Genomic DNA, 26,040 nt, shown 5'->3' with positions numbered 1-26,040 from the left:
GGGTTATAACAGCGCGGTCTCTACATATTCCCAAAAATGAGATTCAGCCTGAGAGAACAGAAAGCAAACAGGGTGAAACTGAGGGGGGTTTCAGATGAAAAGCCAAGAGAGGAGAGAGGGATGAGAGGAAAGCAGGCCGGTGAAAAAAGGCAGCGGTGGTTCCAGAACGCAGACAAAGTACCACTGAGCTGGTTGGTACATGCAGGTGAAATCCCTGTGTGCTGTTGGCTGCTACACTACATTAACTCGAGCTTTTACCCTGAGCTAGAGACTTGGAGGATGGATGGGACAGAGGGGAAAGACAGGAAGCCTGATGAATTGAGCAAAGGGACACACTGGGAGTCACTTCATTCAAACCTCTGCATTGTTTGGTGAATAATAACAAAAAAAAAAAAACAAACAAAAAAAAAAAAACTCTCCAGTTGATTGCGTTCAACTCCACTTTATTGGCAGAAAACACAAAACAACAATCCAAAAAAGGCATATTGCAAAGTGGGAGAGAATCTTTGCATTGCAGCTGTAATATAGCCATCTTTATTAGATGAGGATGAAGGGTCCTTTGACTGCAGGGATGCACAATATGTCTTTACATGGCAGACTTGAGGTGGGAGTGGTTGAATAAGATGACATGTGCTCAGGGAAAAAGCTGTTGAGGTGATGGGTGATCATGGTGTTAATGGAGCGGTACTGTCTCCCAGAGGAATGTTTCTCAAACAGATGGTTGCCTGGGTGGGCAAGGTCGGTGGCAATTTTGCCCGTCTTTTTATCCACGCTGGCGTGCCGAAGCTCCTTGACGGAGAGCAGCTGACAGCCAATGATCCGCTCAGCAGTGGAGGCGGTACACGCTCCAGCCTTGTCCTTTGAACAGCAGGATGCAGGAAATCAAGCAAACTTTGATGGAGGGGGTGAGGATGCTTCTGACTATTAATGTGGAAAATTAGGGCAGGAAATGTCCACATTTGAAAGTCAATGACTTTTTTTTCCCTTTTCTTCCAGGAGGTGGTAATAAAACACTCTGACAATGAATATATTTGTTATACAGTACAACTCAGCTCAACGTTTCTCATTTTGTCTTTAAATTTCTACATATATTCCCTTACTTTATACTGTTTAGTATCCAATTACAGTGCATATTTTCAGATTAACAGTTTATTTTATTTTATGCATTGCTAATCAGCATTGGGTTTTCTGCAAAAGTTGGTTTCTTTCTAACCTTGCAAAGCCAATGGATTGGCAGATCCAACTTACAAAGCTCCAAGCTGATGCTTGTCCCTGCTTAGAGAATGACTGGATCATTCAGCGTCATTTGAGACAGGGCTTTGTTTAGTAGCACTGCAGGCCTGAAAACCTGGCGGCTGCTGAACAGATTAGCATGGATGCAGCTACAGTGGCAGTTTTGTCAGAATTGGACAACATATCTTGCTCCTCTCCTGACCAGATTTATTGACAGGCCTTCCCCCAATATCAAAGGGGCCTGTCAGCTCTCAAAAGGCATTGCCACCTTCTTCTTCTTCTTCGTATTGCATGTCTATTTGTCTCATTTTACTTACGGGAGTGTTTTAGATATGGGGGGGTGTATACTCATTTTACTGATATTGTACTGTGCTGTGCTGGCCTGATTACGGAATATTTCCTGTTTTGTCAGTTAATGTGTCTGACTAATGGGTCATGTAAATGACCAGAGACGTAAATAGAATATTTATTCATTCAGTAATCGGTGTATCCATCCTCACCAGTCTCCCCACAGTCAAAGCATCTCACCTCATACAAGGCAGCAACCACAGTCCAAAGCTGAATGAGCTACCTTGAGCTACAGTTCTCCTGAGGAGAAGTCATGTTCCAGATGTCAACTTGGACTGCAGCTTCCGGTTGAGCTGAAACAGTTGAGAACAAGTCCATGACAACCCAGTACCACCAGCAACCTTCAACCTAACTGATCGATTTTTGCTGTGCAGGGATTCCCTCCTAGTCTGGGGACTAGGGTTCCACCGGCTTTATCATGCCCTTTTCAGCAACGTTAGCAACCACGACTGGTCATAAGTGGCAAAATAGTGGCAAAAACATGACACTTAAGATGTGAAAAAGGGGTTGTTATTAAAAAATTCACTAAAAGATGCAGAAATTTAAAAATAATGGCAAAAATGAGTAAAGACAGCGGTGAAAAGAGCGAAAGTGGTACAAATAAATAAACTGAATGTCAGAACCAAACAATAGCTCCACACATTTTCAGCTCCAAAATGAGGTGACTGTTAGCCGGGATGCTAGTACTGGTCCAACACACGTGTTGATGGTAAATCACAACTGGGGAGGGCCCATTCACTGGGCAGGCCTTCACACATGAGACATCTGTCTGAACAGTTCTAGTCTCTGTGATTGAGTTAAATCTGTCAGGGCATATCTGTCTTCTTGTTTTTTTCCTGTGCATGTTCCATTCAGGTGCCGTTGGACATGAGATACACAGGGGAAACTATCATGAACTCACTGTTTTTACACAAGAAATTGAATTACAACATCAGAACTGTATAAACACCCAACAGTGATGTCACTAGGTCTTAAAATATGCCTACAGAGATGTGTATTAATTCTCAGATCTCTATCATTGTAACCAGGCTTAATCTCATGGATTTCTGAACTTTTTTAATTACTCATTATGTGATGTCAAGAGTTAAAAAGAGCTTCATGCAGAGAGACAACCGGGTTTGTTTTTTAAACTCCTCACATTGCGGAGCGAATGCGTTTGACACAGAACCTGAACTATAAGCTAGCGTGGAGAAAGGATTGATAAAGGCAAATAAAACCAGAGCGACCCTTTAGTCAGTCAGCAGGGGAGCAGACAGACGGAGAGAAAGGCTGACAGGTGGACTAACAGGTACGAGGCAGCACAGAGGACTAGAATATACAGTCTGTTAGAAAGAGGCAGACGTAACATAAAGCATGGAGTGCACTTACTCAGGCCAATTTGTAAAAATACTGCAAAACTGCACTTACATGAAAGAATCATTCATAAGAGAGCGTATGTAGGAATAAACACATATTTTCTCTTTGGGATGCCGTAATTTGATTCCTGCTACTTTTTGCTGTGTTTGGTGAGGCTTTTTGATTCTGTTGATTTTAAAAGCTTTCTTTCAGAACATAAATCACACTCAGTTAAATGTAGGTTGGCATCCTTAATCATAAATGACAGTGGCTGTGTTAAGATAAATAGAGAGAATTAAGAACCTGGCTGGACGAGAAGAGTAAAGATTATTTACACGTGTGTGTATGCAAATTTAGTGTGTCTTTGTGCAATCATACATCTTTCTGACTGTGTTTAGATGTGTGCTTTTATGAGGAGTAAAAGAATGGTATTTTGCACTTGTTAGAAGAAATACGGCTATGCTAAAGCAGACATATCTCTGCTCTCACATCAGTGACGTTGATCTGTGTACTTTTAAATCCTCTCAGATACTCATCATTCAGGCGCATGTTGCATTTTTTTTTTTTTCCCAGGATGACAAAGGCACATTCCCCGTTAGTCTTTCCGTATTTGGCTATTTCTAATTATTTCTTCCATGTGGCCCTTGTGATGTGAAAAAATATTTCCACCTTCCTGATAGATTATTTTTTGCATATTTGTCACACTTAAATGTTTCAGATAATCAAACAAAATTCAATATTGGACAAAGATAACCTGAGTAAATGCAAAATGTTATTTTTAAATGACTTCATTTATTAAGGGAAAAAAAGTCATTTTAACCTACCTGGCCTTATGTGTCCTGCTGCGTAACCCAAGTGCTCCTTCTCCTTTGGAATTTTCTGGAATTCATGGTTCCATCAAGGCAAGTGGTCCAGGTCCCGAAGCAGCAAAGCAGCCCAAGACCATCACAGTACCACCACCATGTTTGACTGTTGGCATGATGTTCTTTTTATGAAATGTTGTGTCAGTTTTCCACCAGATGTAACAGGATGCACTCCTTCCAAAAAGTCCACCTTTTGTCTCGTAAGTCCATTGAATATTTTCCCAAAAGTCTTGAGAATCATCAAGATTTATTTATTTTTTGGCAAATGTGAGATGAGCTTTTGTGTTCTTTTTTGGTCAGCAGTGGCTCTGGCCTTGGAACTCTTCCATGGATGCCATTTTTCCCAGTGTCTTTCTTATCGTTTAGTCATGAACACTGCCCTTAACTGAGTCAAGTGAGGCTTGCAGTTCTTTAGATATTTTCTTGGCTCTTTTGGGACCTCCTGGGTAAGCTCTTTTTTTAAGATATATTTTGGGTAATTGTATGGCTTTATTAATAGGGGAAGACAGTGGATCGAATCAGAAACAGGGATAAGAAAGCTGGGGAGAGACATGCAGAAAAGTGTAACAGGCCTGATTCGGATCCAGGCTGACCCCATACACGGGGCGCGCCTTACACCACTATGCCACCTGTGCCCCAATCATTGATGTGCTCTTGGAGTCATTTTGGTAGGCTGGCCACTCCTGGGAAGGTTCACCACTGTTCCAAATTTTCTCCATTTGTTGATAACGGCTCTCACCATGGTTTGCTGTTGTCCCAAAGCCTAAGAAATGGCTTTGTAACCTTTTCATATTGGATGTTACTGGCTTTGTTTCTCATCTGTTCTTGAACTTCTTTAGATGGAGGAACGGTGTGTTGCTTTTTGAGATCTTTTGGTGTACTCCACTTCATCAGACTGGTTCTGTTTAAGGGATTCTTGATTCAGCAGGTCTGGCAGTAGCCAGGCCTGGGTGTGCCTAGTGAAAGTGAACTCAGCTTTAAACAGTGTGGATGATCATAGTTAACTGATGTTTTAACAAAGGGGGAGGGTCCTTTTTCACATAGGGCCAGGTTGGTTAGAATTGCTTTTTTCCCTTGAAAAATGAAATCATCATTTAAAAACTACTTTTTGTCATCACTTGGGTCATCTTTGTCTCGTATTAAAATTTTTATGACTGAAACTTTTATGTTTGGCAAAAAAAAAACAAAAAAACAAAACAAAACAAAAAAAAAAAAGAAATCAGGAATACTTTTCAACAGAACTGTATGCATGTGTGCCACTAAGCTTGTCGGTGCATTTTACAGCTGATTCATGCTTTGTTGGTCAGTAGGAGACAGCAATGGTGACAGTGTTTGTACTGCCAGTAATAACATAGTTAAACAGTAATTACTATTACCACAGATTATTATTTGTACACATTAATATCAGCAATTAGATTTTAATGGCTCGATGGGCTCCTGCACAAATTAGAGCAATGTTGTTTGGCCATTAAAGATGCCGTCTCGATGTCTCTGTTTACTCATCGACTTTTCTCATCAACACATGCACGCACAACAATCCAACAACAATGCTCTAATAAGCAGACAAACCTTGAAAGTTTACTATTAATTACTTAAATGGAAGCTGAAATGGAGCACTTGTGCAAAAGCAGCAGGGCTTACACATCAGCATGCAGAAAACCGTATTTATAAATACATTTGGTTTCCAGCTTTAGTTGTGCATAAAGGGGTTCGTCCGTGGTGCATTTTCCTCTGAAAACTCTTATTCCTTTCTGTCATTTCTTGCTCTTTGCATCATGTTATTTCTAACAGATTGGCAAGACTAGCCCAAAAAGTTGCTGATTTATCTCAAGCAAACTGTTCAGAATACCCCTGAATGCCCTTGCTAAACTTTTGAACTGACAGCCTGCCTCTTAGAATGAGTTTCATGTGCATTAATGTGTGCACAGGATTGTTTGCCCTCCCCCTAAATTAATTTCTCTCTGAATCACTGATGTTGCATTATGTCTCTCCTCTTAATACGTTGTAAAACCTCCAAAATTTGGCATTGATGCAATCACACCATCACCCCAGCCCCGTGGCCCTGAACAAGTCTAATCAATCCAGTTAATTGCTGAGCCACGACACCGCCAATGACGGCAGTGTCATCCGTTTTCCATATCAAATACATCATTAGGTAGTAGCTTTACATAACCACACATTTATACACACAGGGGTATGAGAACACATCCTCCGACATCATTAGCTGTGGTCTCAACCAAAGTGCCTTAATTAGGATTACCTTGACCTGCAATGTAGCTCATTAAGAATAGAGGAGGCCGGGTGGAGGAGATACAGGCAGCAGCATCAAGGTTTATTCATCGTACAAAAATAACTGTTAATGGAGATAATTACAGCGATTTAGTTCTTTAATCAAAAAGTGTCATGGTGTCATCTCACAGTGCCTCTGTTGCAACACATGCTGGATTCTGCAGGAATAGAACAACATTTTGGCTTATGCACTCTCTCTGCTTAAGGGGAATTTCTTTACACATTTTCAGCACAACAACAAAACTCTTTCAAAACCAAAGAAAAACCCAAAGTTTTCCCCTTTAGATGCTAAAATATCAGTATTTCCATGAACTCAAGGCCTCTTCCGGGAGTCAAATGCTGTGCTGAAGGCACTGTAGTGAAAGCTCAATGCCAAAACATGTTATTTTAAGGTCTGCCTGATCATGCAGTAAAAATAAAGGTGTTTTAATTGTTCAAAATATATCGCCCTGGGGTTTTCTTGTGGTTTGATGCCTACATCAAGCAGCAACCTCAGGTGTTAAAAATGAAGCCAGCGTAGATGTTAGAAAATAAAAATAAAAACAGCAGTTCCTCGAGTGTCTCCCGAGGCTCTCTGCAAAAGCCTGAGAAGTAACATTCATGTTAACATGCACTTTTTGACAGCAGGAAGACACACGGTTGCAGCCTGCTAAAAATGGTTTTGGTCTTAATAGCACACAGTATACGGGGTGAGTTTATTTAAGTAACATCCATCTTTGATTATATTAATCTTATAAAGCCAGACTAATCATATTTGATGTACACCTTTTGAGATGATTGCTTCCTCAATGAGGTCATCTTTGCCTTAAAATACCTCAGGAATACAACCAGATACATCAGAGCACAAATAATGTACCAGGGGACAGAAAGCATGCCCTACAGGACCTCCATAAAACAATCAAAAATGACTGTTTTTGGCAGGAATTATATTTCTATATCTGGGTTTTTATGATGTCTCTCGAACTTGACATATTCTTTGTGTTTATAAAGTACTGCTGTTGATGGAGTTACATTGCTAGCTCAGTTTTTCATGGGTTCCTCTGTTGTTGAGGTTTTGTCTTTCTTTTTGTGTTCTGCGGTTTGTGTTTGATGCTCTGTCGTAACTGTGATTATGCTTATTATCAAAGCACTCGTGCTATACAAATAAATTTTATTATTGTTATTATTATTATTGTTATTTTATGTGTGGAATTTAGTCCAACTGTCCTGGGCTGAATACCTGTTTGCAGATGCCAGAGGTTGGTCCACTCCATGCAACACAGATGTGAAATACTTCTCAGAAACAGTGGTTATACAACTAAACACAAGGTCATTGATTCACAGGAAAGCGAAATCTTAAAGCCAGTTTATACAATAAATCTTTGAGTGTGTAAAGAAAAAGACAGCCACTGCTATACAGCCTAATATTCCTTTTCCATCACTCTAATTCAAAAACATAAATTGATACATTTTTCTTCATGTTTTGCCCACTTTAGGATTTCTTTGAAGAAACTCCCTTTATTTGTACATAGTGATTTTATTTTGAAAGCTACCAGCATGCCTCCACTGTACACTGAATCCAGTCACTTGTAGGGAGGTTTATTGAGGTATAACTTAGGAAGAATCACAGAGCTTTGACAGCAGGGAGACAAAGCCAACATGCAACAAACTCGTGCCTGGTATGAAAGCTGTTGGCAGCAACAGCTGCAAGCAGCAAAACAGCCAGTCTGCAAAAACTGCATAGCAACGGTGAGGAGCACTGTGGCTAAGTGATGTCACACACTACCAGTGCAGACCAAAACATGGCAGCCTCCTGGTGAGTTTATAAACTCAAAATAACTCAAAATGCAGATATGTATATATCTATCGTTTTTTTTTGTCCAATACACTGTACATATGAGAGATACAAATATCTATCCAAGAAGATGAACTTGTCTCATCATGCAGGTTCTTTTAAATGACTTCTACAGTCTGAACAACTGCAGAAGCCTTCCTTTTGACAGGAAACACCACTTGACTTTATCTTGAAATTGCTCTGCTAGCCCCCTTGTGATTTCCATTCTCCCATCCCTTCTTTGACTGACAGGCAAAGTGGAGGAAAACTTTCTGCTGTGAGAAACAAATATGAACAATTCAGTCAGGACATTTTCTGGATTGGCTATGTGCATATTTTCATCAAATTTTCTTGCTTCTTGTGTGAAAAGGCCTTGAGTTGAACAAAGTTACTCTGAGGCAACATTTTAGATTTAACAATTGGCCACATAACTTTACTGCAGCAACCAACTGGTGACATCACTGAGGCTACCTTAATGTTTTCCAGCCAAACACACACACATACATGCAACTTTACTGAAAATGCAACAGTATCAGATACACACCCACGTGGCTTTTTATCACCCTGTCACTGAAAAGCTTACTTTAACTTTGTTTGTATAGTTTCTTTTTAGACCAGTAAACAAAAAATATCAAACATCTCTCCATCGTCTGATGAGTCACCACCATATGCTTTGTTTCCATGTCTGTTTGTCTAGAAGAGAGGGCGTATTTTTGAACTGTTCTGTATATTTGAGTCGTCATTAGGGAAGTTTTTCAGCTCTTACAAATGTAAAGTTTTGCTGCCAACAAAGTCTTTACTGAATAAGACAAAAGACAAGATTTAAGTCACACAAATGCACTGATAGCAATGAATTGCTGCCAGCAGGAGCTTTGATAGAAAAGCAGTCAGCTACTGCAGAGACTACAGTGTCAAGTAATTCATCTCTTCATCTGTGTTAATGAGCATGTCCATGTTTGTCTGTCGGTTCATTTTCCCTGCATTAAGAGCCAAATCCTGAGAGTAAAGCTCTTCTTTTCTTCCTCCAGATATCCGTGGTATTGAGGATTTTCTTGACCGGACATCTCAGCAGGGTATGGATGTCTCCCTCCAGAAGGTGGAATCTAACATCAACATGATGATCACCAGTCTGTTCAGAACAATGCGTGTAGAGGAGCTGCACCGCTACAGGGACACACTACGCAGAGCTGTGCTGTTCATGAGCCCTGCTACAGCCAAGGCCTTTATCACTGAGGTAAGAATTAAAAGCTTTTCTCTGAGTGGCATGCTAATCAGATATCTGAAAATATCCCCACATCTCTGGGGTATTTATCGAGAGGTTGGCATGTCTTGAGGATCTAAATGCTTTGATACAGAAAAAGAAAACAGTTGTGTAGCTTGTTGCTGCCTCTGCTGGACTGGAATCAATATGGAATTGATTTTTAGGTCAAACTTCATCTAAAGGAGTACATCTGCCATGAAACTTCTCTGGCAGAAGAAATGTAGGGAGACATATGAGAAGAGTAAGGCAAAAGTCATTATCTGCACTCAATATGTATGACATTCTTCCACAAAATAAGGCCTAGTTTAGCTAAGGATAAGAGGTTGTTTTTATTTTATTTGAATCCCAGAAGTTTAGTTTACTCACTGCCGGACACAGTAGTTGTAAACTGTTGTGAACCAGGCAAGTCTTTTCTCTACATTTCATTAAGTTTCAATATTCTTGACACCCCTCCCACCAAGTCAGTGCAGTCTGGACTTTATATAGATATGGAGAAGTATCTACATATCCTCTTGTACTAAAATGAAGCCAAAATACCCCTGTGATGAGTTATAGTGATGGTGATGTCACTGCAGTTAAGGCATTGGCAGAAAGGGTCATAGAAATTATGAAACTGATGACCCGACTTTTCCACTAACGGAGGAAAAAATAAATAAACTTGCCAAGAAGGTGCCAAAGATCCCTTAGGTCTCTGCAGTCCACATCATAGCATGTTATTTTCATAGACGTCTCTTGTTTTAGTTGGTATGACGTTTTTTTCTCTCTCCATGCCTCCTCTTCTAATCTTGTAAAGAACGCTGCAGGGGTTTCATTCATCAACAGAGTTGTCGACCATGACCTTAAATCTGCTCTTTTTTTTTTTTTTTTACATCTCACATCTAAGAATAGCAGAAACATCCTAGAAAACTTGGACCAAAATCAGTATGAACTAGCTCTTACTACATAAGCAATGTTTGAGGAACATGTTGTTTAAATATCCCCCTATGGTCCACATGTTAACATTTAGGAGGCTGAGCTTTGCAACAGTTCCAGCAGCCACTCAGCAGGGAAAGTGTTGAATCTTTTGGCTTTGCTTCTCTTTCACTTTTATGCTGATTGTGTTTTTAATTTTTCACAGTCCTTGGTCTGATCCAAAATTATTGGCTTTAATTTGATAGTTTTGAAACAAATAAATTTGGCTTCCAGGATAAACTTTATTCTTTTGCTTCATAACAGTGTAAATGAAACATCTGACTTGGTTTCTGTAATTTAATTTTTGGCTCATTTTCCTCAAAGCCACCATTTTTGGATGAAAAATAAAATAACTCCACAATTCAGGTCAATACTTAACTCAGGCGTAGTCAGACTGTCAACTAGGTCGTCACACTGGAGCACTTTTGTTATAAATTTTTTGTGCACACACAAATGAAAAACACTCATGTATCGATTTTGTCCCCACTTATCAGACCTACTTCAATCAATGCGAACACTGTTAATATTCATGTGAATAAATTTTTATATTTTAAATTAATCTAATTGGAAAGATATTTCTATGAGTATAAAACCACGTGGTTTATAGTCACACAGAGGTTGTTATATCTAAAGTTTGGGTATTGACATACAGCTGCTGTAAGTTTCCAATAAGTGCTCTTTAGTTCACTGCTACTGATTAAAGTGCATGTATTTTTGCTAAGGCATTGGAAAATGATTATTTAAGGGTCACATATTATGCAAAATACACCTTTTCAGGATTTTCTAGCAAAAATATGTGCCCCTGGCCTATCCTTAATCTCCCCAAGAATCAGAAAATCTACCCCCCCACCCTTTCCATCTTTCAGAAAATGTGTGCTGAAACAAGCTGTTCTCAGATTTTCCCCTCATGATGTAATGTGGGGAGTTCTCACCATGTTTTGGGGACCACTGAAACCAATCTAAACTTGTCTTAAAGGGGTTAAATATGTGACCTTTACTAGTCATACCTCATATAATGGACCTTAAAAATAGATGGTACTGTGGCAGATATTGAATAGTAACATAAACATTTGTTGAGGAGTGGTCTGGAATCACATAAAGAAGTGTTGACAGAGTTTGTAAGGCAAACTGTTTTTTTTTTTTTCAACAATGTATGTTTTTTAACCCTATAAGAATATTACATTGGTTTAGACTCTTTTTTTTTTTTTCAGATTAGTTAATCCCAGAACAAAGCCTGGCTGATGTCTGATTTTTACCAGTCTTGTTGACAAACATTTCAAAATGCCAAACTTCCTGCCTCTTGGACTAAATACAAGTCTGAGAGGCTTTTTTAGGTCCTGACATTTTCCTGACATTTCACCAAATTTCATAATACTAGGCTGAACATGCTGCCGGGTCTAATACATATATATATATATATATATATATATATATATATATATATATATATATTTTTTTTTTTTTTTTTTTTTTTTTTTGTAGGGGGCGCCAGTGAGCCATTTAGCCAGGCACACTGGAGAAACCCATGTGAAACTTCTAGTTTATCTCCTGCCCCTGTGGTCAAGGCAAACATGACTCTTGGCAACACAACATTTGTCTAGGGCTTCCAGGCGTCTGCTGCCTGTGCCTTACCTGTTGCAGCCTAACCTCAGTCACAATGTGATTCCACCTCAGCTAGCCGGCTCTGCTTCAGACCCCACACTTCCTCCTCAGAGTGGTGATGGATGACAGTTCACTGTTTTATAACATAAAAACACGACCGAACTCAAAAATAAACATAGAAACAGAAATTAAATGGGGAAACAGTCGTCTGTTTGCTCCAAATGTTCTCTACGAGGTAGCTCTCAGCATTACAGTGTTTCACACTCCTCTAGCACACCTGCACGCCTCAGCTTAATGAAGACAGCAGTCCCCTCCTCTCATCAGCTGCTGGCCGTGAGAGCAGGAAGGCCCGTCCCTATCAAGCTTGACAGCCATGCCATACAACCTATCAGGGAGTGTTGCCGTAACACTGTGTCTACCGAAATTCATACTAGTACAGGTGTTCTAACCCCCTGAAAAAAACTACTTCCTGTTTCATGGCCAATAATGCATTGCCACAGCATGATGACATTTAATCTCCCCCCAAAAACTTTGCAGAGACAGTTAGCAAATAGTAAGCAAATACCATTTGTAGGATGTGAATCAAAACCACAAGCTGAGACCTTTGAGAGTTTTTTTTGTGTTGAAGAATAAATGTTAAAATCTCATAAGCTTGTGTTTACTACTGACATTTTGTCATGCATCTAATCAAGAACTTAGCCATGATGGAGGCAGAAGTGCTAAAATGCTCATTCATCTCCATGTTTTAGGGCTCACTGTTGCACCACTCTAATGCTGATCATTGTTAGGGATTTTGGGGTGGCTTTGGCAATCACCCACCCTTGCTTTAGCTAACTATTTCCATTTCTCTACATATAACAAATCACCACCTGTTGTATATTTGTTATTTTAAGTAAATGTTAGGTTTAGGTGACATTCTGGTATGCTTGTTGAAGGGGGAAAATAAAGATTGTGTGAAAACTGCAAACTTAGTTTACATCCATAAGAGCTGAACAGATGTGCCTTTGACTTATCCCTTAATATTTGTTGAGATGCGCATTTCCCTTGATGCAGCAGGGTAAGGATTTACCCACTGACTCAGCTCTTCTCTCTTAAGTCTCACCTTATGTTCTGTGACCTTTTCTATATTGTTGATTTATTAACATTTCTTGTGCACCTTCTTCTTTGCACCATTAATGCCTTGCACTGAGTTTACTGCAGATAAAGCAAAGTCAACTTCAGCACACATTAACACCAAAGTCCCTGCTTGACTCATCCCATGTTTATTTTAAGTTAACAAGTGTATATTAAATTAATCTCACCTCACATGGCCTTTCATATATAAATCATGTTAGCAGGCACATGGATGTTGGTCTGACTCACGGAAGCTTTCTGTGTCTCTACCAATTAAACAGATCTGCTGAGATAATAACAGCTCCCAAGTCTAATACACTTTTCTTCATGATGCCCTGAGCAGAGCTCATAATAATGTACATGGTTAATAAGAAAAATTGTCTTTGCTCCTCTGGTCTCTTCTGTCTCTCTCTAACTCGTCAAGTCAGCATTAATTATGGTGCACAGACACTAACAAGGTGCAAGGCTCAGCTTACATAAAATAGTGTTTATATCATAAGATATTTACCTACATAAAAATAATTTCCAAGTTTTCCCTTTTCAGAGTCACACTTTAACACCACCCGTCTGCTATCATGCTCTTACTCTGCACATGAAGACAATTAGGGGAGTTCCTTTTTGCTCTTATACATAAATGACATGGGGTCATGGTTGAAAGAAAGAGGCTCTAGCATTAGTTATGAATTCATAATTCGAAGCTGTAGGATGGGGCCTAATCCCATGAGTCGTGTTCTCATCTCGGTTTAATTAAAAGTGACCTCGGAAAGAGCAATCACAATCTAATTTGGTTGGAGGCGTGACAGGGAGGGGGTGAGTGATGGGGTGGTGCTGTGAGGACCATGACAGTGTGGGTTAAGGTTTAGCACACATGGATGGTGCATAGGAAACCTTCCTTTGAGCATGCTGTAAGGGATATTTGACTTCTAGACAGCAAAACAACTTGTAAATTTGCAATAATATTTTGTTTTCCACTTGCAGGTTTTATCAGCTTTTACCTCCCATGAGCGCCTTATGCAGACATTCAGCATTGATATCCGATGTATCCTGACTTTTCTTCTCATAGTTTTAGTCTTAATGTTTACTGGTTTATGAATTAATGTGCATGAAAGGTGGGTCGAGGCTGTGAATAGATAAGAGGTTGTAAAACAAAGCCTTAGATAAATCATATTATCTTTAAAGCTCTTTAAACAATTACCATTTAATAGAAACACTTATTCCTTACTTTATTTCCTTTCTGCATTTCACCACTGTCAAAACTCAGGTTGTCACAATACCAGAATTTTACACTTTGGTACATACTAGTAAAACACAAACAATATTGGCACCTGTTTTAATCACATGGCAAAATAATAGGAGCCCAAGAAATCCAATATTGGGTTATGGATTAGGCCCCAAATGACTGTTTTCTTTAGTATTAGTTTAGCTTCTAAAATGCATATTTAATAATGAGGCTGACTCTCAAACAGGAGCTTCTGGGGTTCAAATAAAAAGCCATTTCATAGGCTCATTCATGACCTGACACATTATTACTTAGTTGCTTACCCTACAAGGTTTACCTAGAAGCATGTTTAAGACAAACACAGGGGGAAAAGGGCACAGTTATCCTTTCAGCTCAGTGCAAGACTTCTTAACTCTCTGAGGCCGATATTGTCATATACAACAAGAAAAGGCACAGGTTATTTAAAGTTCATTGACTTTTAAACCATAAATCATAGAGCCTTTCCCTCTGGAAGCCCTCCATTTTGCTGTTGGCTATCAATGCTATCCTATCAATGCCTTTGTCATACTCTGTGAAACTGCATTTGTATATCCTAGAGGAGAAGGCCAGAATAGCCCATAATGATGGAAAGAGAAACAAAGAACCTTTGATGTTGCCCTCTGTGTCACTGCAGACAGGAACTGCTTTGAAAATTGGCACAAATGATGCAAACACAAACAAGCAAAAGGACTTTTTGGAAACGTGAATATTTTGAAGCCTTTTTTTTTTTTTTGACAGAATGATTATTTTTTCTCTTTCTGGTCCCCACAAGATTTGAGAACAAGTTTGTGCAAAAAGTCTTTGTCATCATTGTTTTCTGTGTGTCACACATTACAAATCTTTGAGTTTTAATTTCAGTTTTGTTTTTTTCTTAGTTTTTGTAGTCCTATAACTTTTTTTATTCAAGTGACAGTACCGCAGCACAAATATTCTTAAAACCCATGTTTTACCGAAAAAGAAGAAGTTTCGAGCTTGACTGTGCACCACAGGGTTGATGTTTTAAAAGCTTTTTTAAGACAATAAGTCAAGCCGAGACAAAATGGTTAAGAAATAGCGGAGGACTCAGAGGGTTAAGACTCTTGTCTTCTTTCACCTGACTAGACGTGTAGTAGGAGGTCTACAGGACTTAGACATGTGTGATATTAACTGGCTCCATGCCAGACAAATTGGTTGCCCATTGTAAAAAAAAAAGCTTCATTTTACTTCACTTGACTTGTGCAATAATATTTTTTTTTCATACATAGTCCACTTTCAATGTAGACCCTCTACATATTCAGAAAAAAAAAAAAAAAAAAAAAAACGTGGAATAATATTGTGATTAGGATATTAATTGCAAAAGATTTATCTCACTGCATCCTAATCATAATGACGTGCTATCACAGTCATAATACTCAGGCATACATTTAACAGGTCAAGTGTCCAGATGCTGAGGGAGAAAGCATTGCAAGTTTGAATATAATTACTTTTTTATTTGATAATTCCAGATTGTGGGGATTTATTTTTTTTAGCCCAAATGCTCATATTGAAACAACAGAAGGTTTACATTTCATTGTGCAGTCCCTCATGATGTCCAAACTGCACCCATACCATGACAACATTTTCAAAAGCATACCAAATAATTTGTGCAGTTTGGACAGTGTCTCTTTCTCTATCAGCTCCTCTGCTCTCCACCTGCTTTTAAAAGACATGAATCCTAACTTTTGCATCTTAAAAGCCTTGAAGGACTTAACATATGGTGGATTTAGTGATGTTTGAGTGGAAGTTGAACGGCCCTGCTCCCTGCAGTTCAGGTAAGCTTTGGGTTGAAATGAGACCAATTATCTGTAGGTTTTTTTTTTTTTTCTTTTTTTTTCAAGCATTCTGCACTAACTATTAGTTATTAAAATTGACATTGCATTGTTATAAAAAAATGCAGTCTTGACGTGAAAAAGAAAATGGAGCTGCTGTATCTTTTTGGCTCTGTTTCTACATTGCATTCACATCTTACCTGGTTGATGCAATAGCAAGTCAGTACAGGCGCTAACACTCTGCATTAGCGGCGCATCTCTACTGAATACCTGAGATCACAATTCCCTTGCCTCATTTGCTGAAGCGTACTTCTTCCATTTGTGCCAGGTTGAGGAGAGTGCACTGTGCTACAGCGCAGTACAGTGCACTCACACTAGTCAATAGACTAACCTTTTGCTGAGTTTGGGGGTCAAGCATACTTAGGCATGGCATGGATCGCTTGGTGTGAATGTGCCCACAAACCTTACACAGACAGGCCCTATCTGTGAGGACTGGAACTACTGTGCAGCCGGTTCATAAATCAATAAGTCAACTATTATTTCTGTAGTGCTAATTCCAAACCGATTTTAACGAAACAAGGATCATACTCTATGTTATTTCCCAACATTAATCCATCAAACACCAGCACCTAGTGATTAAGGAACAATCAACAGTGGCAAGGACAAACTTCCTTTAAACAGGTGGAAACCTCAAGAAGGTCTAGAGTAATGTTGTACGGCCGTCTGCTGAGACTTATAGGGCTTTCAGGAAGAGGGATAGAATGGACCAATAGAGAAAACCAACAGGAACAACGACAAAAGAAGCAGATTTGTGTCCACAGTGCCAGCATAAGTGGTAAAAGTTTGTATTGTACTAGTGGGATCAACAAAGTATGAAAAGTGTTGCGTGTAAAACGTCAGTCGTACTTCACAATGAGACTGCAGAGAAACACAATTAATCACACCCCACTGAGCAGGGTCAACAAAGTTAGGTCATCTGTGTCCCTTTAGACATAATTAACCTCACTGACTCCTGAAAACAACAGAGGTTGGGGCACTGGTTTAAAATAGAAAACATGGCCTGTGACGAAACAAAGAGAAAAGCGTAGAAATGATTGTGAGGATGGAGTAAATTTTATTGTCACACTCTTATTAGTTCAAGAGATTTGATGTACAAAAGGTGTGGGAAATTGCTTTAGCTATTAGCCTATAGAATATGGAGGTGTTGACCTCCATTTTAACCAGCCCAAATGAGTTTTCTAAAATTTCTCTCATCTCTCTGCCAAGGTTGACAAAGCAGTCATTTAATCTAATCTAGCCTGACATGGAGGGGAGAGGGGATTCTGAGATGAAGTGTTAGAGGACGGTAAAGATTGCCTGATGAGATTGATGATCACATAACTCCTTATTTTCCCTGGCAAGATGGTAAGGAGGGGTACAGGAGAGAGAGAGACTGAAACAAAACTGAGGGACAGACACATGGAGACAGAGAGGGATGACTGGAAGTTTTTTTCTGTTTTTTTCTGCAGCTTGGTTTTATTGTGAGGTCATTTGTTACTGGAAGAACCTCCTTCCCAGATGCATTAGGCTTTAATGTTAGATGTGAATGGCTGCTTTACCAAAATTACAAGACTTGGCAGAAGGACAGGAGAGGGGGAACGGCAGGCTGTGAGAATGATGAGTTAGGATTAAAGGGAAATAAAAAGAGAAGTGCATAAATATATATCCCCTCTTTATCTATAGCCAGCAGGCTTGTTCCTTACCTTTTTCATACCTAAAAAGATAGGTTTAACATCCTAATTTTACACATATTTAAGACAGTCGTGGTTGCGGTTGCAATATCTTCTCTATTCATGCATGCAGGGGTGTAGCTAGGGAATTTGGGCCCCCAGAAAGAAAATTATACAGCTTTCCCCCTGGCCATCCAACCAAGCAAAAGATGTTTACCAATATCTATGCATTTTTATGTATGTTTGAACTTTAATTCCCCTATATTAATGAGCCCTATTTATGCTGTGGTTAAATTAAATGTGCCTTTATTATTTCCTTCACATAAGTTTATGTGTTTATAAGCCTCTTCTTTCTCTCCATCCCTGCTTTCTTCTCCTCCATCATCCTCATATTGGTCTCTGTCCATATTTTCTTCTCCTCCATCATCATAATCTTGCTCTCTATACTTTCCCTGCTTTCTTCTCCTCCATCATCCCCATCCCTCTTCCTGCTTTCCATTCTTCCATCATCCTCATCTTGCTCTCTGTCCCTGCCTTCTTCTCCTACATCATCCTCATCTTGCTCTCCGTCCCTGCCTTCTTCTCCTACATCTTCCCCGTCTTGCTCTCTATCCCTGCTTTCTTCTCCTCCATCATTCTCATCTTGCACTCTGCCCCTTCATTCCTCTCCATCATCCTAATCTTGCTCTCTGTCCCTGCCTTCTTGTCCTCCATCATCCTCATCTTGCACTCTATACCTGTGATCCTTTTCTCTATCATCCTCCTAAACTATTTGGACATTTTTGAAGGGAGGAGCAGGAGACCCCCAATATTTGATTTTACTCTATTTGATACAAATTGATTGAATGACTTTTGATCCTTGTGCAGCTGTCTGGTGCTTCAAAGCACACTGTGATTTAGGCTGGGATAAGGCTCAGGGGTTCTGCTGGATCACAGATCTGTAGTTGCAGAGAATTGGGTCATATTTGTTAGCTACTAGGCCACCTTTTCACACTGACATGTACAACTTTGGAAAGGAGTTTACAGAAGAAAATTTGCACCCAGGCAAATCACTCTTTGGCTTGAGTTCCTTTATGAGACTTTTAAACCCTGGCTTTTCAACACTTACTGGGGGCAAGTCTTTGGGGATGTGTTAATCTCTTTACATTTGGAACTCTTTTGTTGCAAGGGATAGTTTTGGAAAACAAGGAAGCCAGGGTGATTTGCTTCAAGGCTGGTTACTTAGATATTAAAGTCTTGCAGCATATTTCTCAGATTACCACGTTTTGTTTGACATGTTCCTTTTGGAATTCAAACCACTGCCAGATGACAGATCCAGCTGTTATTTTCTGCACCAAATCATTTGTCTCCATTTCAAACTATCGTCTCTTATCACTTGCTAACTTGCCTTAGTAGTTTGCTTAGTAGTTTACCCCTCTCTCATGCTTTCCTCCCTCTTCTTTTGATATATAAACAGGCATGCACAGACAAGAGTTTTCTGTATTAGATAGGGAGTGTGCTGCCTGCCATGAGAGAGGTGTTAGGAGACAGGGGAAGAAGTAAAATTGGAAAGAATTGCATGCTCACGGCTGAAAACTTCAGTGTAATTTATACCTGGTAGTCACAATCTTATCATTTTATACATGTTGTGCCACAAACTAAGATGCATTTACACTATTTTTGTTTCTGCTTAAATCAAAAGTCACATTATGTTGGACTGATAGATTGTCATAGATCCTGATGGTTTCCACAAATGGAAACTTTAAAAAAGAAAGAGAGCAGGTTGAAGCCAAACCATTAAGATAGATGAGTCAGATGAACAGCATCTTAGCTTATTTCCTTTTCATTGTTACTTTTCTGTGAAACTCTGTTGCTGCTTTCCTCTCTGTTTTTTATATCCCTTGGCGATGTGAACTGAAGTTCAACATCTGAAAAATACTATCTTCCACCATGCATATCCATGCATGTCTGCTCACTAAAAGAAAGATTTACTCCCCGAACTGACACACTCCTTCATTTTTCTGCATTATTTAATATTTTCCTGCTCTGTGGCTCTCTTTTCTGTCTGCTACATTTGGGTGACTGAACCAGTCAGTGCTAGTGAGGCTCCTCACCAGTGCTCACATCTCCCTTTTCCACCCACCTCAAGCAGACAGAGAAGCAAAGTAGGTTCTTTGCCCTAGGTCCATTGTCTTATTAATAATATTGCTTGTCATGAGTTATGAATGGCTTCCTTGGACTTCCTCAGCTCATAAAGGACCAATAACATGGGGCAGTTTAGAAAATGAAAATCATTAGGATCATGCTTTGAGGTTTTCTCTCACTGAAGTGCTTTTGATGGCAAGTTTATGGAATAGAAAGCAAACAAAGAGAGGATATGTGCAGTATGTAATCATTGATATCAGTATGGATGCTTACATTTGCATATTAGAACATAAATTATGCATAACACCTACACGGTGGCTTTAATCATGCAGAAAAGGCAGTGTATTGTCAGACAGAGGATGCTCAAGTAGCTCCAAATGCATTATAGTGTTATATGGTGTTTTGACTAGTTATTGTCTGTTCTAGTTAGATATTTATGAACTTAACAAGTGTACACCAAGCTTAAACTCACCCTTGCTTTATTAATATTGCCAGTCATACTTCTTCTTGGCTCAAGCAGCTTAAAATAAATGGATGCATGAATATTACATTAACAACAGTATGTGAAAATTAGGCATATTGCCATAAGTCAAAATGTTCTCCGGAGGAATTAGTCTTAGTTTCTTGCTTTTCCTCTCCCACAAACATGCACACACATAGACTTTATATTAGATATGCAAAGAAGTGGAAAATATGAATTTTGCCATTTAATCTGAACGCCTTAAAAATTTAAAACGTTGCCATTTTGGGACTATTTTCTCTTTAACTGACATCTCTTACTTGAAGGACCATCAAACGGGTTTGAGATGATTCCAGAGATGACAGATGTCGCAAATGAAACATGAAGGCAAATATTCTGTAGACGTGTTAAATAATGCATTCACTGACTATGGCGGAGAAAGGTTCTTTTTCCCGTGCAAAGCCTGCTCTCATCACTGTCAGAGGGCTTTTATGAGTAAATGGGCCCAAAGATATGCAATTAAAGAGCCAATAATGATTAAGAAGAAAAAGACCTTTAGGGCACACATTTATTAGGTACACCTGAACAACCGCCCATTAATACAAATACCTAACCAACCAATCATATGCCAGCAGTCAACACATTAAGGCATCTAGGTTTTGCCAAGACGATCTGCTGATGTTCAAACTGAAAATGGAGAAGAAATGTGATTTAAGTGACTTTGTACTTGCCATGGTAGCTGGTGCCAGACAAGCTGGTCTGCACAAATTGTACCTACTGAGATTTTCATGTACGCCTACTTTATCTCTAGGATTTAAAGAGAATTATCTGGAAAAGAGAATGTTTCAAGTGAGCGGCAGTTCTCAGTCCAAAAAGTGATAGTAACCCAAGACATTCTGGCTGCAGACTGCAGCTCTAAGGCAACTCCTCTAACAGGCCACTACTGTGAGACGCCACTTTCTGGACAGAAATACTTTCAAAATAAAATCGCATTCAACTTCCTGTTATGATAAGGGTTTGGATACCAGGAGTTAAAAGTCAAAAAGCTGACCTGCAAAACCTGATTACACAATATTTTAGAAAGCAGAGTTGATAATTCTGCTTACAGGGAAAAAAAAAATGTCTTCCTTGAGTATGCTCTATAGCAGTGAAATAAACTTGTGAATAAATGTATTAAACATATGTGTTAATGAGCAGGCAAACAGTTGTAAAAATTGATGTATTAAAGGTGTATTAAAGTAATCAGTGAGTACACTGAAAAAAATGATTATACCAAAAACCTGGACTTTAACTGATTAAAATTACATGTAAATTTTCCATGTATTTTTATTACATTACTTCAAGGCAAAATACTATATTAAAGTAATGCTTTAAACCTTGTTGAGAGAGTGTGGAATAATTAAATAACTTGGGTCATATTTCATTGAATTAGAGTTATGCAAACTTGAGCATAAAGGTTAAGTGTTAATTGAGTTACTAAATGTAAACTAAAGTTGATCTTTAACATTAACTTTGTTAATTTAAATACATATTAATAAAGTTTTATCTTCCCTGAGTGTGAAGCAAGACCACAACCTTGTTGTTGAGAGGCAACAGCACTAACCACTGCACCACTGTGTAGCTTATACAATAACATCATCTGTGACTCACTTATTTTAATTATTACCTTTAATCCTTTTTTTTCATTGTATGGTGCATGAATCTGTAGGGTATGGCAAGAGTCTGTGAATGCTCTATATGCCCCAGAGAAATAATTTATATTCCACAAAATATAACAGCTTTTACATCTAAAATTCAGACTACTCGCTGTTTCCCTTTTTATTGGCTTGGTTAAATCTGGCCTGACTTATTTATATGCTTTAACATATTCCCATGTCTGTTTACTTGTTTTCTTGCTGACAGCTATCCAAACTCAGACAGAAATGGCACATAAGGCCCTGTGATCTTTGCTCCTAACCCCTCATGCCTAGAATAGCCTGAAGAAAAGGCATTTGAAAGATATTTGGAAGTTATTTTCCACAGTGAGTGGATTTTTGTTGTTACAGTCAGGGTGGGTGGTTCTGCTGGGAGCTGTTTTGAAAAAGTTGTTGAGTTGCTGTCATAGCTTCAGGATTGTACTTTCTAAATGTTTTCATTCTCTGTTTTTTTTTTTCTTTGTCTACATTTGCTTTATTTTATGCTTTATGTTGTTTTTGTTGAGTGAATTCAGTTTGAGGGGCAGCAGTCTGACCTGTTTAAGACGTATTTATTACAGTGTGATGATTGGCAGATTTTGGAGTTACTGTTTGGTATTTTAGTAGGATAAATAAGATGGGTTTAACAAGCTAAACGGTTAAAGTCAGATCCCTCAATAATCAGGACCAGGGCTTTAACGATTCCTGAAGCAATTTGAGTCACTCGATAACACAAAAATCCTCAAGGAAAATTATCTGCCTTGAGGCTTCGCTTAAAAAAATGTTTGCAATAATTAAAAGTGCACGCACTGTGAGGAATATGTTTCATATATCTGTAATGTCAGAGCATCATTAGACTCTCACTAGAACTATGCCTCAGTTAAACTATTAGAATTATTTAATTAGTTCAGGTGGGGTGTGAGTCTCTTCCACAAGTGAAGGAGTTCAAGTATCTTGAGGTTTTGTTCATGAGTGAGGGTAAAAGGGAGTGTGAGATTGTGCCAGACTGTTGTGGTGAAGAGGGAACTGAGCTGAGAGGCAAAGCTCTCAATTTACCGGTTGATCTTCCTCCCAACCCTGACCTATGGTCATGAACTCTGGGTAATGACTGAAAGAATGAGATCCCGGATACAAGCGGCTGAAATGAGTTTCTTTCAGAGCGTGACTGGGCTCAGCCTTAGAGATAGGGTGAGGAGTTCAGACATCCGGAGGGAGCTAGGAGTAGAGCCGCTGCTCCTTTGCATCGAAAGGAGCCAGCTGAGATGGTTCAGGCATCTGATCTGGATGCCTCCTGGTCGCCTCCCCGTGGAGGTATCTGGGCTCGTCTGTCTAAGAGGAGTCTTCAGGGAAGACTCAGAATGTGCTGGAGGGATTGCATGTCCTGTCTGGTCTAGGAGTGCCTTGGGGTCCCCCAGAAGGAGTTGGAAAGTGTCGCTGGGGAAAGGGACGTCTGGGTGGACTTGCCTAGCCTCCTACACCCTGCGACCTGGCCCCGGATAAGCGGAAGAAGATGGATGTAGTTTAGGCCCACAAAAATGCTCCATCTAAACTGTATTGCAGCCACTTTTCACTACTTGCCCCTGCAGTTGTCCTTAATAGCTACTGCCATGCTGCTATAATGCTCTTTAATCCAATGTAAACAATGATGAACTCATAGCAATGATAGCATCTTGTAAGAACAGCCCAGTTTAGCCCTAATTGGATCTAGAAAATTGGAATAAAGTTGTATTTGGGCAGTGTCAGGTTATTATCCCATATAACTGAAGTATTAAGTGATAATTTTCAGCACAGGAATGTGGAAGTTAACCTCAAGATGATTGAAAGCAGACCATTCTAGTGCGGCTAGTGTTCAGTTCAGTTCAGACAACTTTATTAATCCCCAAAGGGCATTTCAGTTTACAGTTACCCTGCCTTATTGAAACAATCTAGTGTAGAGAAAGGGGTGTTTGCCCCACTTAATTTTGCTGATTTTGTAAAAAAAAACAAACAAACTAAAATACAGCATTGGGGAGAGCCTCTGTGTTGTAGCACAACTCTGACACAATACGTACATACGAAAAAATACACAGCAGACAGAGGAATACATCTGTTTTGTGCTGAACTCGTGCTAAAACAAACATAAACAATAACCCAACCTTCGCTGTTTGCCTGGTTTCTCTTGACAAGTATCAACCCCACTTCTAACCAAACCATCTTTTTAAGTAAAGCCAAAGAAATGTTTTATTTCTGTTACTTATAAAAAGTCTTCTCTTTGAAAACAAAATGTCATCAGCCCTCTTTTTAAGAGTTGCAGTTACTTTGCCTTGTAAAAAATTGCCAAGGCTCTTTTGGTGTGATGGCGTAAATCACTACATGGGACTTGGACCTGGTAGCATTGACCCAAGAGGCTTGAAAAAATCATAATGAAGTCGTCAATCTTGATGTGGTTCCTAAAGAGCCATCAGTATGAAATTAAATCTGATTCATTACCAGTTGAAAACCACTCATTGTACATTTTAGTCATAGTAAACTATTGAGGTGTTTGAAATTTTTTGCCAAATCTGCGCGCCTCGACCTTTCAGCTCTTTTCTAAAGAGTAATAGAACCAGTGAAATTTCAAAGTAAGCGATTTTAAAGTGGATTACGAATGGATGTATAAGGACATTTATCCCCAGAGAGCAGAATGTGTGGGCTTTCAAAGAAGAATGAGTGTTCCACCAGCTGTGGATGCATTTAGATCCATTTCATCACTGCAGTGAAGTTCTGTGCTTACTTAGGGCAAAGATGGATAATCGTGGTCACAATATTCTGTCAGAGTTTAATTGATGTCACGCATGTCTGTGTAACACAAAAACACCTACAAGTCTGTCCGTGTAGAATGTGCTACAGGGAACTCTAATGTCACATTAATCTTGTAGATATCCAACCAAATCATGCTAAAATGGGATGTATACCCTGTACAGACTGCATATATAGTTAGAAGTGTAACCAACATAAAAAAACATGAGTATGACGAGTGACATTGGAAGTCACACCCAGAAATCATGCAGTTTCACAAAGGCCAGGAATAAGGTGTATAAAGTCACAAATATGTTTCTATTCATGCGATCCATTTAGATAGTCACTTTTTCTTCCTTTGATTATTTCACATGCAGGACAAGAAAAATGGCATGTCAGCTGCTGTCTGATTTTTTTTTTTTTTTTTTTTTTTTTGTGCTGCCCTGATCATTTTTTAAACAAAATTTTAAAATATTCACTGCAATCATCCCTGAGGGGTCAGGATTAGCCAGATTCTACTGTTAATGAAGCCTTAAATCAGATGTTGTAATTCTGCCCTGCTCCAGTGCCACTCATAAATATGTATTTTACTTTATTTTTTATTATTATTTTTTATGGTTTATTGTGAATTACCTTTCATTTGTTTTGGCCCTGAGGGACATAGAGGACCTGCTCGTGAAAGACAAAGTGAGCTTTTGAATACACCCCAAAACTGGGCAGGTGTTGCTACATAACACATTTAATTTCATATTTTCCTTTAGTGCATTTTATTCTATTTTTGTTTCATTAAATACACACAAAAGAAAGATTTTCAAAGCTGGAATACTAGCCAAAAAGTAAAAAAATATCCAAAAAGACTTGTGCCTTGTGTCACTGAAACACTTGAGCACCCTTTGTCCTCTGGCTCTGTGAAACTCTCTGATTGAAATAGCTCTGATGTCAGTTTATTCATTCATGATCTGTCTGACTAATAATTATACATTATACAGAGGACTCTTACAGAGAGAATTACTATATCTCTTGACCCCTACACAAATGTCAACGCATTCTTAGATGAAGGGACTTTAAATCTTCTGTGCATCCTCTATGTCTGCTTGCTGACACGTGAAGGCCAACATCCCTGCAACTGCCTTGTTCTTGCATTGACTCAACAAACTTTCCTGTGTAGAAGCATTCAGCTGGAGAGGGCAGTGGGCTGGCCGGACATCAGAGTAAATTGAACGGTAGAAAATTATTGCAATGTTGATGTGTGGGTAGAGGAGCAAATGTTGACAGATGTACTTAAAGGGTAAGACAAACTATATGGACAAAGCATTTGGCAGGGACTGCAATGACGTTGTATTCAAATACATGTATTTTGGTATGGAGATGGACCCTCTTTTGCAGCTAAAACATCTTCCACTCTTCTTGGAAGGCTCTTGAAGTGTTTCTGTGGGGTTTTGAGCACATTCATTCTGTAGGCAT

The 26,040-nt window shown here is 39.1% G+C and overlaps 1 protein-coding gene across 2 annotated transcripts in view; it reads left to right on the top strand.

The window, feature by feature from the left end:
- The window catches only part of grid2 (glutamate receptor, ionotropic, delta 2), a 923,745-nt gene that overhangs the window by 545,020 nt on the left and 352,685 nt on the right, over positions 1–26,040 (top strand). For both annotated transcript variants that reach the window (XM_041786464.1, XM_041786465.1), the window contains exon 4: positions 8,910–9,115. In XM_041786464.1, coding sequence (XP_041642398.1) covers positions 8,910–9,115 — 206 coding nt within the window. The remainder of the gene's footprint in view (positions 1–8,909; positions 9,116–26,040) is intronic.

The sequence above is a fragment of the Cheilinus undulatus genome, linkage group 5 (genome assembly GCF_018320785.1).
Source record: "Cheilinus undulatus linkage group 5, ASM1832078v1, whole genome shotgun sequence".
Taxonomy (NCBI): domain Eukaryota; kingdom Metazoa; phylum Chordata; class Actinopteri; order Labriformes; family Labridae; genus Cheilinus; species Cheilinus undulatus.
The sequence above is the reverse complement of the archived record's forward strand: the minus strand, read 5'-3'. Positions and strand labels throughout refer to the sequence as shown.